This window comes from Trichosurus vulpecula, chromosome 4 (genome assembly GCF_011100635.1).
Source record: "Trichosurus vulpecula isolate mTriVul1 chromosome 4, mTriVul1.pri, whole genome shotgun sequence".
In the NCBI taxonomy this organism is placed as follows: Eukaryota; Metazoa; Chordata; class Mammalia; order Diprotodontia; family Phalangeridae; genus Trichosurus; species Trichosurus vulpecula.
The window spans coordinates 191,980,133-192,000,407 of NC_050576.1; the positions used below are offsets into that span (position 1 = coordinate 191,980,133).

General features: G+C 40.3%; 1 protein-coding gene across 1 annotated transcript in view; it reads left to right on the forward strand.

Annotated features, from left to right (window-relative positions):
- The first annotated feature begins 10,566 nt into the window (after window positions 1–10,566).
- Window positions 10,567–20,275, forward strand: part of NMT1 (N-myristoyltransferase 1) — a 56,743-nt gene continuing 47,034 nt past the window's right edge. The window contains exon 1 of the mRNA XM_036755373.1: window positions 10,567–11,156. Coding sequence (XP_036611268.1) covers window positions 11,020–11,156 — 137 coding nt within the window. The 5' untranslated portion in view covers window positions 10,567–11,019. The remainder of the gene's footprint in view (window positions 11,157–20,275) is intronic.

Here is a 20,275-nt window from a genome sequence, read left to right on the forward strand (position 1 = left end):
TACTGTGCCTTGTACATAGTTCTCAATATTTATTGAATGAATATAAATTGAATTAATTTTAATGGGGATTGGGATAGTTATCTGAAAGCAAAGTATTGCTGGAATTAAAAAAACCCAGTTAGGCGCCTGTAAGGAGTTAGGATCTTGGGAAGAGGCGCACCAAAACCAAATTTCCTCTGTTTCACAATTTCATTTACTACCAGCCACCCACTTCAAAGAAAAACCAAGCATATAAGACACTCCCTCTAAGAAAAGGCCCCTGCCAGTTAGCCTTCAACCAGCCTTCCCGTACATGGCAGAAAAATGACTATATTGTTTATATTTTTATGAAATTTAACATGTGACATTTTGGGGAACTCTTCTTTTGGAACTGACTTTAGAATCATCTTCTGAGCTCTGAGAGAATATTTATCTGTTTTTCTTCATACTTCATTTTGGAACCCAGAAGGTATTAAAACATTTTTTTCTTACCAGCTTTATCAGAAAGGATAGTAAAGGAAACAAAGATGAGCAGGACGAGGTACCTGTTTTCAAGGGGCTTATCCTCAAGGGAAAAAATGTTGTTGTTCATCCTTCCTTTCAAAGAGGACCAATGACATCATGGAGTGATTTCCTGACTGGCTCATGAATTGGATTTAAGTGAGGCAGCATTGCACAAAGTTGTCAGTCTCATGCTCTCTTCCTGAGTCATCAAAGGCCAGTGACAGGACAAAAGTCAAGACAATTGGTGGTAGCCTGGGATACAGTAGATGACCTTGGTGTCTTCAATGTCTGAAATAAACTCTGGGCCTTAGTCAGTACCTGCTTCAACCTCCTCCGTGGCTGTTGAAACAAATTGTTCTCATCCACCCATTCCAATGGGGAAAGTCTTTATAAGCTTGGGGTAGACATCCCCCTAACTCACTGAGGATTTGAGGCCTATCAGTTACCCTCAACCTGTTCAGACCTTCTGCTGAGATAGGTTTCCCAGGATGTGGGTATTGAGCATGATACAGCTTCCTGGAACCACATATCAGAGTTGGGTGACAGGCAGACACCAAATGATGAACAGCCAGTCCTCCCTGAACACCCCATGTACCCCAGGACATAATGAAGGGTGTGGTAGAAGTATATTTACTCATGTCTGTGACACATGGTCTTCACTAGTTCCCCCCCCCCCAAAGACAGGGAAACTATCCTCAAAGCTTAACTGGTCTAGGGGCCTAGGGCTCAAAAAGTTGACTCAGCTTTGGATTTACCTGAGACATTAAAAAAACAGCCCATGAGTAGTCCAGAGTCCCTCAGACTTGATAGATGTGCCACTGCCATAAATATAAAAAGACAATTTAGCCTCTCCATACCATAAAAAAGTAAAATTCAAGTAACCACCCCCATCTGACCAGAAACACCCAGTTGACCAGATGCATTTCCATATAGAAACGAGGGGGAATTTATCTAAGGAACTAGTGCTGTACCCATGTTGACTGAAAGTACTATTGTTCATAAGTAAACTTGTGGTAAACTGGTCTACAACTATGATTTTAAACTCAAATAGAAACATATCTTTGCCACAAACTGACTCAGAAAAAACCACAAATTAACATCACCTATGTTGAACTGTTTTTATTTATTTTATTTTATTTATTTTCTAATTACATTTTAATCTGGTTCAAGCTTCATTCCCATCTGGACAGATTTGGCACCTCTGGTCTGCAAGTATCTCATTTTGTTCCAATCCCAAACCTGAACCACTGGCCTAACCTGAGTCATACCTGGCATACATTTGGTGTTAATTAGCTGGATTAGATCAGAATGAGCTCAAGGTTTTCATAATTGAAGTGGAGGAAAGCATCCTGTGACTTTGGTAGGCAAGACCTCTCAATGGGAGAGGAAGAGGGAGGGAATACTCTGGCCCAAATGGATTAGCCTGGTGTGCGCTAAAGGAGATTGATCCAGAGGATAAAGATAGTGCCAAGATGAACATTATCTTTTTTATTGTTAATAATGCTAGAAAAACTGGATCACCAGCATAAGGAAAATGAGGTGAGTAAACTGTGTTCATTTAACAACTGAAGGAAGACCTCATCTTTTTTTTTTTTTTTTAAAAGCAGAGGGGCAGCTGATGGACTTGGTAACAGTACAAATAAGAAGCAATGGTGGTGGGGGGCGGGAAAACAAGTTACGTGGTTATGTTCTCTAGCCCAGAAGGCAAGCTGGAAAACAAGTTCAATCCTGCCGAGGTCAGGGATATAGGGAAGAGAATGGGGGAAGTAGTAAGGATAAGAACTGGGAATCATCCCTCCTAATGAGAGAGCCACAGATGCACTCTTTTATGACTGCTGGCCAGGGGAGGGAGAGGTCGGAAGGTGGGTAGGCTTTCACCACTGAGGAAGTTGGTAGGCCATGACTGGAGCAGGAGAAGTTTAAATAACAATAGCTGCTGAGGGCATGCTGCCAAATAACCCAGGCAGAGCCCTTCCCTGCAGTTTTCCATCAGTTTGGGAAGCCCATAAAGCATCTACTTTTGAAAAGCCAATAAAATCAGCAAAGTGGCCTCAGATGCTGACCATCGTTTGTCCCTTTTAAGGGATCTAAACCAGGAGTGGTGCATACCTAACTCAATAAAGATGAGCTTCTATTGCAGTTGGATCACAGATGGAAGTACTAGGGTGAGAGGTGGGGGAAGTGATTCCTAAAAGAGATGGTATTCTGGACCATGCCTAATTCAGACCAATCCAGTGATTCTGGTTCAGGATTAGAATGCAGCGAGACACTAGTGGACAATATATATCCATACATGTACATATCAATAAAAGCAACTTTATTTAATATTAAAAAGGATACACTTCGGATTAAAATATTCTCCCTTACCTCTGCATTCAGCAGATTTCAGGAAGAAGCTAGCATAAGCAGCCCTGAAGGAGGAGCTTAATACAAATCATAAAAACATAAAACAATACAATTTTTTAAAAGTAAAAATTTCATACAGTGAGAATATTATCAGGGCCAGGTCAGAGTAGATCTTCTGATAAAAGACAGCCATAATGACCAGGAACAATACCAAGAGCATCAGGTTCACTGCACAGAAGACAGTATCTCCAAAGTCACCACCAATCCCCACTGAAGATCTGGATCATCTGTGACAAAGTAGCTGAGAGATCATAAGTCTCTTGTAGGCAATCTGTCCCTTGACCTGAGGTGATATGGGGATTCTGTTTGTACCAACACCCATTCATTTAAAAGAAAATGCACAGAAGAAAACAGAAGAAAGTTCAGAAGAAAAAAAAAAATAGGACAGGTTTGAAACTACTATGTTCAGATTTCCTAGTTGAGTCAAAAGTTAGATCTCCTAAACAAGACTGAAGATCAACAAGCCAAGACTGAAAATCATATAAACATAACCCACGTGCACAAAAACATTTATAGTAGCTCTTTTTGTGGTGGAAAAGAATTGGAAATTGCGGGGGATGCCCAACAATTGGGGAATGGCTGAACAGCTGTGGTATATGAATGTAATGGAATACTATTGTGCTATAAGAAATGATGAGCAGGGGGTAGCTAGGTGGCACAGTGGGTAGAGCACTGGCCCTGGAGTCAGGAGGACCTGAGTTCAAATCCAGCCTCAGACACTTGACACACTAGCTGTGTGACCTTGGGCAAATCACTTAACTCCAATTGCCCTGCCTTCTTCCCTCCAACAAAAAAAAAAAAAAAAGAAAGAAATGATGAGCAGGCAGACTTTGGGAAAACCTGGAAAGACTTATATGAACTGATGCTGAGTGAAGTGAGCAGAACCAGGAGACCAGTGTATACATTAACAGCCACACTGTTAGACGATGGGTTTTGATAAACTTGGCCCTTCTCAGCAATTCAAGGATCTAAAACTTTTCCAAAGGACTCATGATGGAAAATGCCATTCACATCCAGAGAAAGAACTATGGAGTCGGAATGCAGAATGAAGTACTCTTTTTTTTGTTTTGTTTCCTTTCTCATGATTTCTCTCATTCATTATAATTCTTCTACGCAACATGACTAATGTGAAAATGTGTTTAATAGGAATGTATGTATAGAGCACATATCGGATTGCATGTCATCTTGGGGAGGAAGGGGGAGGAAATTTAAAACCTATGGAAATGAATGTTGAAAACTGAAAATAAATAATTTTTTTAAAAGACTACTGTACTATTAGAAATGATGAGCAGACAGACTTCAGAAAAACCTGGAAAGATGAACTGATGCTGAGTGAGGGGAGCAGAATGACGAGAACATTGTACACAGTTACAGCCACATTGTGCAATGATCAACTTTGACAGACTTGGCTCTTCTCAGCAATGCAAGGATCTAAGACAATTCCAAAAGACGCATGATAGAAAAAGGCATCCACATCCAGAGAAAGAATTATGGAGTCTGAACGCAGATGGAAGCATTCTATTTGGTCTTTTTCTTTTTTGTTTTGTTTTGTTTCTTCTTTTTCCTGGTTCATTCTATTGGTTATAATTATTCTTTACAGCATGACTAATGTGAAAAATACGTTTAATATGAATGTATATGTAAAGCCTATATCAGAATACATGCTGTCTTGGGGAGGGGGGAGGGAAGGGAGGGGCAGAAAATTTAAAACTCAAAAGCTCATAGAAGTAAATGCTGAAAACAAAAAGATTTTTTAAAAAAGAATAAATTTCTGAAAGCTAGGAATGTAAGATCCCAACTTCTAAAAAAAAACCACATAAACATAGAAGAAAAAGCTGGGACAGAGTACAAGATAGAAAATCTAAGAGAAAAGGACAGAAAATAAAATTAACTTATCTTAACCTAATTCTTTCATATTGGAGCACAAGAGACAACCATAAAACACAAAGAGAAGACTTTTCCACAAGACAAAAGGGAAGTTGAAGATTAAAGATTTAAAGCATGAAGTCCACAAGTCAAGAAAAACAGTGAAAACACAAATATTCAATGGAAGAAAAGTGATACTAAAAATGAGGTCAATGGCACCATTGAAGCTGTTAAATCTGAAAGTGACACTGAGTCTAATAACAGTGATCTGACAAATACGAATACTGCTGAGATCAGGAATATAAAAGAAGAGAATGGGAGATAAGAACTGAGAATATTCTCCAGCAGTGAGAGAGCCTCAGTCTCATCCTATTACTACCATCTAGAAGATGATTTCTGGAGGTAGGGAGGTAGGAGGTCATGAGGGTGGGAAGATCAGACAGATTATGAGCTAGAAAGTTTCCAAATAATTTTGAAGATATCATAAAGATCAATTTCAAAATGAGATAAAAGAAAGCTGTCCTGCAATAGAAAAAAAAATAAAGTTCAGTTGGAAATTTTTAATTAAAAATAAATTCAAGACAGGCTTCTAGAGTTCAGAATACATGTTAATAGCATGACATTCCAGTCAGGATTCAGCTGCTCAACTCATACCACTACCAGCAGGTTGGGTCTCTAGAAGGTGGTTGTTACTCTCCCTGGTCCTATGGACAACCCTATGGATGATTATTATTATGGATGATTATTCTCCTAAATACTTTGACATAAGCTCTTACTGGTGGGCTTCCCTCTATTCAGCCAGTAGATTCAGGTTTTTTAGCAAAGAACTCAAATGACACACCAAGGTCAATAGTTACAAAGCATTTCTCCCAATTATCAGGGGCATAGTCTCTCATGAACACAGTCAATCTCTCCAGGAAGAGTGAGGCTATACTTATGAAGAACATGTATAGGATACACATGTGGCCAAGGCAATTCACAATTCTAGGACCACAAAGATTCAATATCTTTTCTTTCCAGAAGGTGCCAAGAAGTACATTCACCTCGGAACAACCCCTCATTTCCCACCTGGCAGCACTACTTTGGGACTTCTCTGACTTTTCCACCATGTCCCAGGTAGTCCACTATTGGGAAAATTTTATTATCCTGTAAAATCCTATTAGCTTTGGTACTCCACCTTATCACCAGCCTCTGTTCCACTGTTTGTTGAGTAGAACCATGAACTGCCCCCTACTCTCTTCAACTTCCTTTTGTGTGTTGTCTTCCTCAATCGTGAGCTCTTTGTGTTGAGGTTTGGGGTTTAGAGGTGCTCGGGACCCCAAAATCCAGACACGCTGGGTCCTGCTCAAATGAATCTGACTCAAGCCTTCTTTCAGCCAAAGAGAATAACAAAGTTGATTAAAGATCCACCATATTGGCCAGACTCTTAAGAAATCTCACCATTGGCTAGACTCAAGGAATCTGAGCACCTTCATGGAAGCAAGATGAGACTTATATACAAAAAGATTGTGGGAGGGATCTAGGGGTGGTTCTGGGGTGATGGAAGGAGGCCTTTAGGGAGGGTCTTGAGGAAAGGTCTAAGGAGGATCTTGATGGGACTGGGGTGACTAGAGGTCACACTCCAGGAATGGGATTAAGGGTGGGAAATAGCCAGAGGCAATCTGGAGGTAATTAGGCAATGGAGGGCTAGGCCAGGGTAACAGATTTGGGTAGGAAAAGCCAGATCAAGTGGGAAGATTCAGGGAGAATTCAAGGGGGGGGTGGGGTTCCCAGGGCCTATGGACAAATGGGATTCAAATTCTTTTGGGGTAAAGGGAAAAGATCTCAGCTTGGGCACATGCTGTCATTTGAGGGCAGGCAGGGACTGACTGTTTTTCTTTTTTCATAACCCGCCCCCCCCCCCCAGCTTAGCACAGTGCTTGGTACGTGGTAGGCATATAATAAATATTCAAGGGGCAGCTAAGTCGCGCAGTGAGTAGAGCACGGCCCTGGAATCAGGAGGACCTGAGTTCAAATCCAGCCTCAGACACTTGACACACTTACTAGCTGTGTGACCTTGGGCAAGTCACTTAACCCCAATTGCCCTGCCATCCCCCCTCCAAAAAAAATTAACAATTATGATGATAGTGTCAGATATATCTACATGAAATAAGGAAGACTACCAACGTAGCAAAAAATAAAATCTTTTAATAGAGGCAAAGGAATTGCAATTTGGGATGATAATCATTTCAGATCATTTGAACCCCAATAAAGGCCAAAGCCTGAACTAATCAACCAAATACACTTTGCTTTGCTCTAAAAATACCCTTTCCTGTGTCAGCACTTTAAAGACCAAATGAGGTTGACCAGGAGCACTCTTCTTGTTTGTAATCACTAAAGGACAGGATGCCTAGGCTTATCTTGGTATCCTACGGACATATGCTATACAGGAGAAACACAGATATCCTGGGATCATAATTTCCAATTGACACTTTGTCAGTTGTCTTGTCTTCTTGCATTTACAACTTAACTAAGAAACTTCCTTTCTCATGGTATGGTTAAACACCTGAACTGAGATTGTTCTAAAATGTATTTAAGCCTGGTCATTCTTTTATTAGTCAGTCAGAATTCATATTCTGGCTCCATGTACATACATGTTCACTAGCGTTGGCAAGGAATATGAACTTACATATTGTTAGAAATACGCTTGACACTGAAATTCACGTATCAAGGGCAATTTATTATTATTGAGGAATCCAAAGGAATTGGTAAACATTCCTGGCCAGGAGTGGACTCCACCTTTCTTTAGGAAGAGGGAGTGGAGAGTACAGGAGTGAGACTAACTTTATTCCATTAGACTGACATAGACTGATGCACCATCAGCTCAGCACCTCCCTTCAGAGAAGGGTTTGGTCCACTCCCTTCTGGGTTACAATCTTCTGTATACGCCCCCCACATGCAACTCTTTGGCATGTTCCCCCCACCTCAACATACGTCCCACGTTCAAAAAAGGCGGAAAACTCTTCCCTGTAGGTGTGTGAGGTAATATTCAATTAGCCAATTAAGCATGCATGGTAGCCATTTGACCCAGTTTTCTCTTCAACCCTGACCATTCTCTGGGCGGTTTAGACCAGTTTTCCTAACATACAGAATCTGTGGTTTCTGCAAAACCACAAACTTCATTCCAATTGGCTGGGGACCCTCACCCTGGTTAATTTTTACTCCTTCTTTGTTCAGGCCGACAATTAATTATTCTGTGGAACTAAATTAACTCTTCTGTGGAAACCTAACTTTCCCTAACTTTTACCAATCTCTCACAATATCACCTAGCCTGTTCCCCTCTTTTAACCAAACTTTCAGGTCCATGGGGGATGCCAGGAAGTAACAAAGTACTGAAGTGCCCAAGAGAGGCAGGGTTAAAAACATTTCAATAGGGAGGGAGTCTCCAGTTACTTAAGCTGTTTTTTTGTATAACAACTGAAAGTACATAGAAAAGTCTAGAGAGGCTCAGGAGCTTCAATGGTCCTCTTTTAACTGCTATCGGTGCTCCTCAGGCAATTTGTAGCTCAAGTTCAGGCAAGGTCAGCCCTTATATAGCTGCATTCAAGAATAGTTAACATTTATATAGCACTTACTAGAGGTAGGGCACTATGCAAAACACTCTATAAATATCTCATTTGGTCCTCACAACAATCCAGGGAGGTAGGTGCTGTTATTATCCCCATTTTGAAGTGAGAAGGAGGTTAAGTGACTTGCCCAAAATCATACTTTATTGACTATGAGCTTAAGACTGTTAAGTTTTACAGAACAAAACCTTTCATTAAGGGGACTTATTCTGTGAAGTTTGGATTCAGCTAAATGGCCTCATTTGTGGACCTTAGAGGGCCACATGTGGCCTCAAGGCTGACGGTTCCCCACTCCTGCGCTAGGAAGTCACTCAATGCCAATGGGGTAGGATACTCAGCCACTGTGCTCATCTAAAAGTGTGGTGTCTCTGCCTTTGGTCCCAGGTCCTTTCACCTAGCCTTCTCCCCCACCTTGATGGAGAGTGGCAGTCCTTCTATCCACAGCCTCCTCCTCACAACTCTGGGAAACAGATACTATTGTGTGGGACGAGTGAAGACCTCTCATAAAAGGGAACAAATTAAATAAATAGAAATAAGTAGGATAGTGAGTCCCATTTCTCTACTTAGATATTTTCCCCTCCACAAGCTTAGCTAGTGACCGTAAGGCCCCCGAGGTTAAGAACAGGTCCTGTGTATTTACCTAATGGCGAGAGGCCTGAAAGAAAGAAGGGTTGAGGTGAATAAGTCAGCAACCATAAAATTCTCTGAGGATAAGGATAAGACACAGGATACTCACCCCCTGTACATTGACCCCAAGATAAGAGAACCTCTGTTTGGGGAAGAATGGATGGAAAGCCGAAAAGCCAGGTGCAATATAGATGTGCAGGATTAGGTAACTAACAACTAATTCCTGCCTGTCACCGATAACCGAACTGTTTGTTTAATCGTCATTGTCATTTAAGACAGATTTACTACCTTGAGATTAATAGTAGAATGAAACAAGGATGGTGGGAAGTTTATGACTGTCTCCTGCTTGTAAAAATAACCATACTGTTTGTTCCTTGCCATTATCCCTGGGTAGATTTATCGCGTCTAGATTGTACCCTCAAAGCTTACGTCTGCAAGCTGAGAGGAAGAAGGTTGGGAGGGGGAATTGCGGTTAGGGACCTATATAAACACCCCAATTTTCTGTGTCCAGTGCGCTCTGACACTGAGAGACCTTCGGTGTCCGAGTGGCCCTTTCCCGGGATCGTAATAAATTTTCCTTTCTACTTTCACCTTGAGACGCCTCTGTTGTTAATTTTTGGATTCGTAAAATCCATCCCACACACTATTATTATCCCCATTTTACAGTTGAGGAAACTGAGGGAGACAGAGGATAAGTGACTTCTCCAGGGTCACAGAGCTAGGAAGTATTTGAGGCTGGATCTGAACACAGTAATCCTGACTTCAGGCTCAGCGCCCTATCCACTGCTCCATATAATTATGCTTAAGTAAACAATAAGAAAAGATATTTCTAATGCAACAGAAACTTTTCTTAAGATTAAAAAGGTTACAATTCAGATAAAGTGCTGGCTACTCCACATTCACCCCAGCAATGGTCAGGCTAGGTCAGAAAGGAGTCCTCACACAGCAGTATGCCTTCCCTCTGTTGATTATCTCCTATTCATTCTGTATACAGATTGTTTGTACATAGTTGTTAGTCTGTCCGTTAGCTGGTAAGCTTCTCCAGGGCAGGATCTGCCTTTTACCTTTCTTTGCATCCCCAGCGCTTAGCACAGTGCCTGGCACACAGTGGGCTCTTAATAAATGCTTACTGACTCAGTGACTGGGCTAAATCTCCAAACCCAACTCCCAAGCCTCAAGAGAGAAAGAAGCCAAATCCATTATAACCAATGTAAAGAGCTTCCCCAACTACTAAAGGAGAAACCAGCTCAGCCTCCATAAACAGTTGCTGCTCCTATCATTCATTGATGGGTTTAGCAGACATCGGGATTTTATCTGCTCCACTATGCCCAAGGGACCAGGTGGAGTGGGGGGAAGGGGGGATAGATTAGCTCTCACCTTTTGAATGGAGGTCCATCTGAGCCTTTAGCTATGGGTTAAATAGAACCTCTCCCATTCCCCTCCATCCCTCACAGTTAGTCTTCCTCTTCCCCAAACCCTCCCCCTAAGAAACACTCCAGCCCCGGAGAATTCCCCTCCTGCCCGCACCCTCGGGCCTCTTTCTCTCACTTACCCCAGAACGGTAACGGTTATTAACGGTAGCAAATGAACTGCTCGCTTAGGGGCTTGGGTTGGCCAAGGGTGGGTTAAGGTCAAACCTCAGGTCTTGGAAAAGTCCATGTGGGGTACCCTAGGTAGGAACTGAACTACAACTCCCAGCACCACACGGGGCAACTCGTGCTAACTTAAGGGGGTGTCTACCGTCCCCCACCTTTGAGGCCCCTCTTTCCTCGAAAGGCATCCGAATCCCGAAGACCTCTGCGGATTGTAGCTCCTCCAAGACTTTACTGTTAGCTGCGATCCGCCCCCTGACCTCATGATTTCTGGGTAACGTAGTCTGTTCTGATCGTTTCTCCGAAAATGAGCCCTCCCCTTCTACCCGTTCGTTCCCTTCCGTAAAGACTACAAGGCCCAGAAAACATCGCCGGTTCCTCCTCGTCCAATAGCAGTCACTCATGTAGCGGGGCGCGGAGCCCGGCTCTCCCAACTCAAGATGGCGGATGAGAGTGAGACAGCAGTGAAGCCGTCGCCGCCGCCGCCTCCGCCGCCGCAGCTGATGGAAGGGAACGGGAATGGCCATGAGCACTGCAGCGACTGCGAGAACGAGGAGGAGAACAGCTACAACCGGGGGTAACGAGTTCCTCCGAGCCCACTTCCTAATCCGTCTCCTCACAACCTGGGTTTCGGGGAGGGGGGGAAGGGGGTTATGGGGAACAGCTCGGAGCCTAGCCTAACCCCACCTTCATATTCTCATTTGCTAAGGCAGTGGGATCCTGACTGGTGATTGGCTACTTTCTGTGTCAATTACCAGGGGTGGGGACTGTGCAATTAGGGCCTGAGACATTCAATACTCCTATTATATAAAAGTTCTCTGTTACAGTAGTACCTCAGTGTGCTACGGACCCAACTGAGGGAGGGGTGTTTTTTGTTTATAATTTTTGTGGCACCACATTTTGGACCCCAATCACAGTGTCCCCCAAAGAACGGAAAGCTACAGAGAGAGAGATGCCCAGTGTAGAGAATAACCTATTAATAAAATAGCAATAAATAGTTCTCTTTACTGTAGTGCCTTTACCAGTGAAGAAGCCCAGCAGGCTTTACAAACCATAATTACGTTATACAATAACATTTTGAAGCCTTATGTTACTGCTCTGAACCACCAAAGGATCCCTAGTTCCTGAAGGGCCTTATAAACACTAGGTGGTAGTTATAAGATGATGCCCCTTGTCCCAAAGAGTCCATAAGATTCACGAGCATCATATAATTAGGTGTTAGTACCGTTATCTGTCAAAGTTAGAGGCAGCCAGACATAGTACATAGAGGGCTGGCCTCCCAGGTTTGGTGTTAACCTGGGCACTAGTCAGACCTCTAAAATCCAGCCTTGTGAGAATAATAAAGTCATTTCGTGCTCTAGGCAACTCTGTAAGATTTATAAGTTACCGATGACTTGCTGATTTGCATCTGCATCGGGAATTTCTATACTGAGAGTTCCCAGATAAACAGAGATTCTTGAGGGCAGGGACTGGTTTTTGTCTTTGTATTTACTGTGCCTGGCACACAACCTTCGCTTAATAAATGCTTGATGAATTGAATTGATAAAGTCACAGGTCCAGACAAAAACAAAACAGTCCAAGTACCCTCTCCCACAAAATTCAAGGAGATAGGATAGAGTTGTGCTTTTTATATCCAGTGGTTCTGGGTACTGCATCCTTTGCTCAACATTTTGAGGAGAGTGGTGATTATTAAACTTCCTTCTCTACTCTTAAGACAACAGTTTTACTACAGTAAAAAGAAGGAAATTGATTTGGGCACTGGAGTGTGAAATATTTTTTGGATGGGTCAGGTTTTTGCCTTAGAGCATCCAACCCATTGCTAACAACCTATACCCAGCCATTCATTTTTCATTTTCGAACTCTTTTCAAAGTTTAAGTTCATTACCAAAGGGCAGGGTTGTATGTGATATCCTGATAAGACTGCTAAAGTCGGTTGTGAGTTTTATCATAGTAGCCATGCTCATAATTTCTTGTCTTGGTCTTGGCCCAGCAACAAGAATCCTCCATGAAGTGAGAAAGGGGCATCTTGTCAGTTTTGGTTTTATCATGTTGCAGTATTTCTTAGAAGATACATTGTTATAAAAGGTTGCATTTTGGCAAATTAATGGAAGTGCTTAAAAGGAAGAAGCAGAGCCAGGAAGGAAGCTGCAGTTGTCCCAGGGAGAGGTTAAGGTCAGATATGAGAATTGCTGAAAGTGAAAGTCATTTCTGGAGTGAGAGAACGAGTCTTTTTCTTTTCTTTTCTCTTTAGATAGTTTGTTTTAACTTTGCTTATAGAACAGTGGCTGTGAGTATATCCCTCTCTCAGTCATCTGTCTATAGGACTAAAGCTAGTTTTGTTTTCTGCAATCTCTTTTTCTGTTTCTAAAATCTTTTTGCGAAATCTTTCCTCAGAACCTTTTTGTTGTTATTTACAGTATAACAAAGTGGCAGCTTTTTTAAAAAGGGAAGTTCAGTACTTGTTTTTTCTTCTGTTGGCACAAATAAGCTTCTATTATCACTCTAGGTGTAGAAATGTGAATAAATGAAAAATGAAGACTTTATCGTAGAGGAGAAGCACTAGTTCTGGTCCTTAGACTTTAAAAATATGCTTGCAGCTCTTATCTGAGATAAGTTCTTTGCTTCTGGTGTCACCAGAGAGAATCAATTCTGCCCTTGTACCAAAGGTACGAGACTCTTTTCAGTCCCTTTTGCACAGAGTGAGAAAAACATCACATTTCACTTCCATCACCTTTTTTTCTTTCTCCAAAAACTAATGTTACAAATTTTGTGCATCTGTGAAGTACCAAAATAATTTCATAATCTCCAGATTTGGAGTAGAAGCCTTCTATAGAGTATCCAGTGAAAATTAATAGTAGGAAAAGTATTCCCAAAATTCTCTTAGGCCTTTATAAATGGTGTTCATCATGGCATATATGACTTATAAATCATTCACTGAGTGAATGGTAACAGACTTTGAAATTCAATTAGACAAACTCTTTATGTCCTTCAAGTTATCATTATTAATTTTTAAAAACATTACATGATAAAGTGCTTTTGTAGATAGTCTCATGTCATTTTTCCCAGTAGATTATGAAATAATGACTTAAGTCTTGATCTCTCAGTAATTTTGCATTCTTTATAAATCAGTGGAACATAAGTATTGTGAATGAGTGCTGTAGAAAAATGAACTTGTGTGCAAATTTTTTTCTAGTATTTTATTTTTTCTTAAGAAGGGTATTAGGTATTTGAATAAATAAAATTCATATTCTTATTTGTCTTAAGGTGACTTTTCCTGAACAGATGAGGGTCTTGGACTAGATAATTTCCAAGATCCCTTACAAAAATTCTATTATTTTAAATGATAAGGCTGTACAGGAGCCTTTGCTCATCTGTATGCTGTATAGTAGTGGTGTTTGTTGTTGTTGTTTGTTTGTTTTTTAATCTAGGGCTTCCAAAGAAGTAGTAGTGTAAAACATTTCACACCATAATAGAGGAAAACATAATAATTGATGTTTCTGGGAATGAGAGGGATGGATCTAATTTTATTTCCTGAATTCTGTAGTGGTTGGCATAATGAATATATACTCTAGGCTCTCAGGAGAGTTTCTCTGTGCTGTGCAATATCAAAACAGAATTATTTCTGATTTCCCTTGTCACCAGTCCCATTGAGATGTTGACAAGGCTTTGGGTTAAAAGCCCATTGATCAGGATGTACATATTCTTTGGCATTTTCTCTGACATGAGATGGAAACAGGTTCTTGTAATATATTTCTCTACAATGGCATGTTCATTTAAAAATTTTTAAATTCTATTTTATTTTATTTTCAGTTCTGAATTATCTTGCTCTCCCCCCAATGAGATGGCAAGAAAAATAAAATCCATTACAAACATCTATAATTATGCAGAATAAATTCACACGTTATCCATGCCCCCCAAAAAAGAGAGAGACAGAAGAAAATATGTTATAATCTGCAGTCCGAATCTATTAAGTTTCTATCTGGAGGTGCATAGCATGTTTCATCATGAGTCCTTTGGAACTGTGTTTGGTCATTTTATTGATCAGAGTTACCAAGTCTTTCAAAGTTGATTATCTTTACAATGTGGCACGTAATTGTATAAATTGTTCCGCTGGTTGTGCTCACTTTGAATAAGTTTATACAGATCTCAGCTTCTTCTGAAACCATAGCCCTTATCATTTTTCTGGACACAATAGTATTTTATCACAAGCATATACCATGTTCAGCCTATTTGAAATTGATAGACATTCTCTCAGTTTCCAATTCTTTGCCACTACAAACTCAGTATTCAGACAGTCAACATGCCTACTGTATTTCAAGCATTATGCTTGAATATGGGATAGAATTACAAAATGGAGACATCTCAGACCTTGAGAAGCTTACATTCTACCAGAAGAATCATTTTAACGATTTCTCCTACCTCTCAGAAGGGTTTATCTTCCATGGAGAGACACAAGAGAAAAGAAAGGTCTTTTTAGAAGTATATTATATAAATTTGCTTTTAGTTAGGCAGTTTTGTTTTTATTCTTCAGCTGCCCCATGTGTGATACTTTCTATACCCATCTGATGGCTTATGTTTGCTTCAGGCTCATGAAAAGAAGGAATCTTTTTCAGTCTGTTTTTCCTTTTCCCCTCCAGCATCCAGTTTTCGAAACCAGATCAAAGCAGAAACAGAGAAACCTCATTACTGATATCAAATAAGCTTTCTAATTTTGTTTCCCAATTAAGAGGAGATTTAAAAAGAAACTAATCAAGGACTGCTTCAAAGAGAAGAGAAACTCAAAAGGAAAAGAAATGAGTAAATGAGAATCTATTTCAGGGAGGCTGCTGCTCGTGGCAAGCCATTTTGCTGATTATTCACATTTCTAGACTAACCTGCTCACTAGTTTTACTAAGTTAACAGTTAATGCCTTCACTCAGAGATGCTGTTTAAAAGACCAAAATGTCTATTTGCATCTATGCAGTGCCCAGGTCTTAGTAACTTAATGTTTTGGTTTTTTTATAAACTCATTAGCATTAAAATGATAATTTCATGTGATAGAGTGCTTAATGGTTTATCAAGCACTTTGCTTACAACCGGATTTTATGTGTTTACAGATAGGAAGAGGGGTAAAGTGACATTTTGGCTATACAGCTATCAGAGCTAGGTTTGAATTCAGGTTTCTTATCTCCAAGTCCAGTACTATTTGCATTATGCTCGCATCTCCCTGCCATGCTACAATTCTGCTGACACTTCTCTGAAGTAGATACTGTTGCTGTCTTGGGGTTAAAAGACTCAAGCAGATACATAGAGTTCTCTTCAAGCATGCTGTTTAAGTGCTGACTTTTACAAGAAATTGTGATTTATTTAGCGGAACTCAATTTTTATTTTAAGGTATAGTTAAAAAATCCAACCTTAGTTAATGATTTATTTTAAGTTATTTTAAATTATAAGCTAACCCTAACCTTCCATTTCCCCAATCTCCTCAGATCTCATGAACTTGCATTTCATCTCAGCCACACACAGGGATGACTATACCCTCGATTTTGATATTACTCATAAGTGTTCCATTTCTGAGATCAAAAACTGATATTCCTCAGTCTGTCTGATCAAAACCTGTCATTTCATCCCTCCCTATGGCTTCCCTCTCCTACCCTTTTTCTTCATTATGACCTCCAGTTTCTCCACCCCTTAGTACTTTCTCAGTCCATTACTGAGTTCTGACTTAATTTTCTCTCATCCCAATAGCAGTCCTATAGTTAACCAGTTCAGTTTTACACTGCCCCCTGCCCAAATCCCTCATCACCTTGTATTTTGCCTCAATTGCCTTGTTAAACTTTAATCCTGGATAACTCCTGCTATCCATCTCCTTTCCTACTCACATGCTCCATAATGGAAGAAGTCACCCAATTGAGCTGACTGGGTTTACCACAAATTTATGTTCTCTAACCTCAACTGGGCCTTCACTGCATTAAGTCAGTCCTTTTATCCTTTCCTAATTGATTCACTATCTCACTGGAAGAGACTCCTGCAGACCTCTTTTTTTCCTCAAACTTTCCACTCTTCCCCCCACCTTAGCGGAAGGCCTCACAGAGAAATACATACTGTGCTGAGAAAACTGAGCCATTCACTCTGAGCTCCCTTTTCTTCATCTTACGTTTCCTTGCATCAGCCTTACATTCTCTGTACTCTGTTGGATGAAGAGGTGGCCATTCCCACCAAGACCAGCCTCACTACCTGTTGTTTTTGATCCCAGCTTCTCCCAAGTCCTCTAGCAGATTGCCCCTACTATTATTTCCAACTGTCCTCTCATCTTTAACCTCTCCTTTTCCACTAGTTCCTTCCCAGTTACTTATAGACATACTTAAAAAACCCTCAATAAAGCTCACCCTCCCCACTATCATCCTATGTCTCCCTTTCTCTGCTAAATACCTGTTTATACCTGTTGCCTCCATAGCCTCTCTACTAATTCTCTTATGAGCTCTCTGCAAATTTGACTTCCAGCCTCATTCAACTGTAACTGAGCTCTGCAAATGTTCTCCCGATGCTCTCTTAATTGACAAGTTTAATGGACTTTTCTTAAACTTCATTCTTCTTGAGCTCTCTGTACCATCTGACACTATTGACTATCCCTCTCCTCCTGGATATTCTCTCCTCTCTAGGTTGGTGTTTTTTTTTTAATTGATGTGTCTTGGTTCCGCTTTGCTAGAGCTTTATCTATGTCATATGCACTGTGTGCACCTCAAGGCTCTGTCCTTGGCAGTCTTTTTTTCCCTCTTTACACTCTCACTTGGTAACCTCATCAGCTTTCCTGGGTTTACAGATTATATTTGTATCTAGCCCCAGTCTCTCTTCTGAACTCCAGTCATGCATCAGCCACTGCCTTTTTTACCTTTCTATCTGAATATAAACATCTCAAATACAACGTCTCTAAACCAGGATTCATCTTTCCCTCCAAACCCATCTTTTTTCCAAACTTCTCTATTTCTGTTAAGAATCACACTGGCTTTTTAGTTATCCACATTTACACCTTTTGTTGTCCTCTGCTTCTCACTCTCCAGTCAAATCAGTTTTCAAATCTTGATATTTCTACCTCTACATCATCGCTTTTGTCTGTCCCCTTAATCACTGTTCACACAGCCACCATCTAGGTTCAGGCCCTCATTACCTCTTTCCAGGACAATTGTAGTGACCTCCTAATTGGCCTTCTTACCTCAAGTCTGTCCCTATTCCAATCTCCTGCCACATAGCTGCGAAAGTGATATTTCTATAACATAGGTCTGATCATATCAATATCCCCTTGCTCAGTAAAAGCTTCTTTGGCTTTTAAAGCCCTTCACACCCTGGCCCTACCTACACTACTTCCAGCCTTGTTAGGCATCTTTTGTTTATAAAACTATATCAGGAATGTCTGATCTAGAACTAGATGTAGATGGTTCATAATTCAGTCTTTGCAGTGAGGCTCATTCTTTATCTCTCTTACCCACTGTTTGACTTTTCTGAGATGTCTGAAGAGTTCCATTCTGAACTTCCTTGATGCCTTTTCCTATTAATGTGGTTAGTTTTCTTCAAGGAGAGAATATGAAGGAATAAGAGGAGAAGGTACTTGCTTTTGGACCAGTTCAGCCTTTGCCCTTTTCCTGAGTTTATTAATATGGATTTTGTAGCTTTTAATTTGGCTTTAATAATAATGGCTAACACTTATAGCACCTACTGTGTTACGCACTGTGCTAATTGCTTTACAATTATTATTTCATTTGAGCCTTACAACAGCCATGGGAGATAGATGCTATTATTATCCCCATTTTGCACATGGGGAAACTGAGGCAAGCAGGCTAAGTGACTTGCCTGGGGTCATTAAACTAGTAAATGTTTAAGGCCAAATTTGAACTCAGGTTCTTCTGCCTCCAGGCCCTATGCTCTGTGCACTGTACCACCTAGCTACTCACCAATTTCTTCCACATAGACCATCATGTCATATAAATTTGGTTACAGTTTTCAGTCAGTGCTTAGATAAGGTTATTAAAGAAGTTTTTTAACCATGGTTGTAATTACCGATAGACAACAGCCATGTTTACTTTGGAATTCATAGGCCACAGTCTAGAACAGTACTTATACTTTTTGTCCTCTTTCTGGCAATACTAGGCTTTTTTGTACCCCCTTGTCCCCCCAGAATGAATTTTCCTCAAAGAGTTTTTGATACTGAAGGCTTAACTAGTGAGCTAAAGGAATGAGATGGGACAAAGACAAAATTTTAAAAATCCTTTACCACAAACTTTTTTTTTTCATTGAACCTCTGTGGCAATCCTAAAATCTTTGTATTTTACAAAAGACTACAGAAGGCGGTTTTATACAAATTGTTGACCAGTGCAAACATGTGGAGCCTCATGTACTTACTGTATTAATGGTCCTGCATACTCAACAGTATGTGGACTGGGACTCTGGAATACTCCATTATACACCATGTGATTTGCCATCTGGACAGCCCCTTATAAATACCATTTCATTTGCCATTCTTGGGGCTGTCTGGATTCTAATAGGATTACAAATGTAAGTATCATACCTCATGAGTAAATTGGTTTGCCAGAAAGATTTCCCTATGTCTAAAAATAGAATTAAAAAAAGGATATTAAAGACTAGGGTTGGTTTTCACTAAATTGTCCTAAAAGCCTGACTTGTAGCCAAACAGATAAATTGATGTTTCTTAGGGCAGAAATTGAGAGGCTTAAGTTGCATATTCATTCCCTGAATTATTTTTTTTTTCTTGGTCTTAGGCTATGACCTGAAACTGTGATGTATGTTTTAGATGTTGATGCCATTTTTAAAAATTACAAGGTTATCTATTATAGTAGGGATGTTGTTGGCACTGGGGAAGACAGTCAGGGAAATAGGAAATATATATTAAAAACTTAAGCCAGTAGCTTGAAACAGTATATTTACTTCACTTTCATAGGATGCTTTTGATGAAAAAAAAAAACTCCAAAATCCTTTTCCATAGAAAGTATTAATTGTTTTTGTTGGCAGTCTTCATTATTTGAACTTTCACATTTTGTTTCTCTTTTTTGGATTTAATTAAGCAATTATTGAGTACCTGCTATGTGTTATACTGCTCTTTACTCTCAAAAAGTTTAAAATTTAATGAAGTGACATGACACAGCAGTGAACCTCTTTGTGGATACTGCTTCTACATAACACAAATGGAGACCCCTCATGGCTTAGTAGGAAGTCATCAGGAGGGACCAAAAAAATCCATCACCCCATGGCCAAAATATTGATGATGAGTCTTTCAGAATGTAACTAGCCTGGTCCATGATCATCAGACATTTTAGTGCCCCAGGATCCTGCCAGAAGCTTTTCTAGCTTGTTGTAGGTCCCACCATAGCTATGCTTCATATGGCCTCCAAGAGCCCACATCACATCTATACGAAGTGTAGGCATCAGAATAAATTGGTTTGCCAGAAAAGTTTGAGGGGGAAATTGTGTGGTATCTAATACAAAATCACTATCAGAAAAGAGAGAGATTAACCAAGTTTGGTAATCAGGGCAGCAGAATATAATGGTAAGAACTTTCTTCTAACTCAGGGGACTTTAGGCAATCTACTTAATCTCCTTGAGCCTTAGTTTGCCTCATACCACAATGAGCAAAATGGTCTCTCAGAGTCCATGATATGATTTGTGGAGATAGTAGGAACTTGACAGGGTTTTGAAGGATAGGTA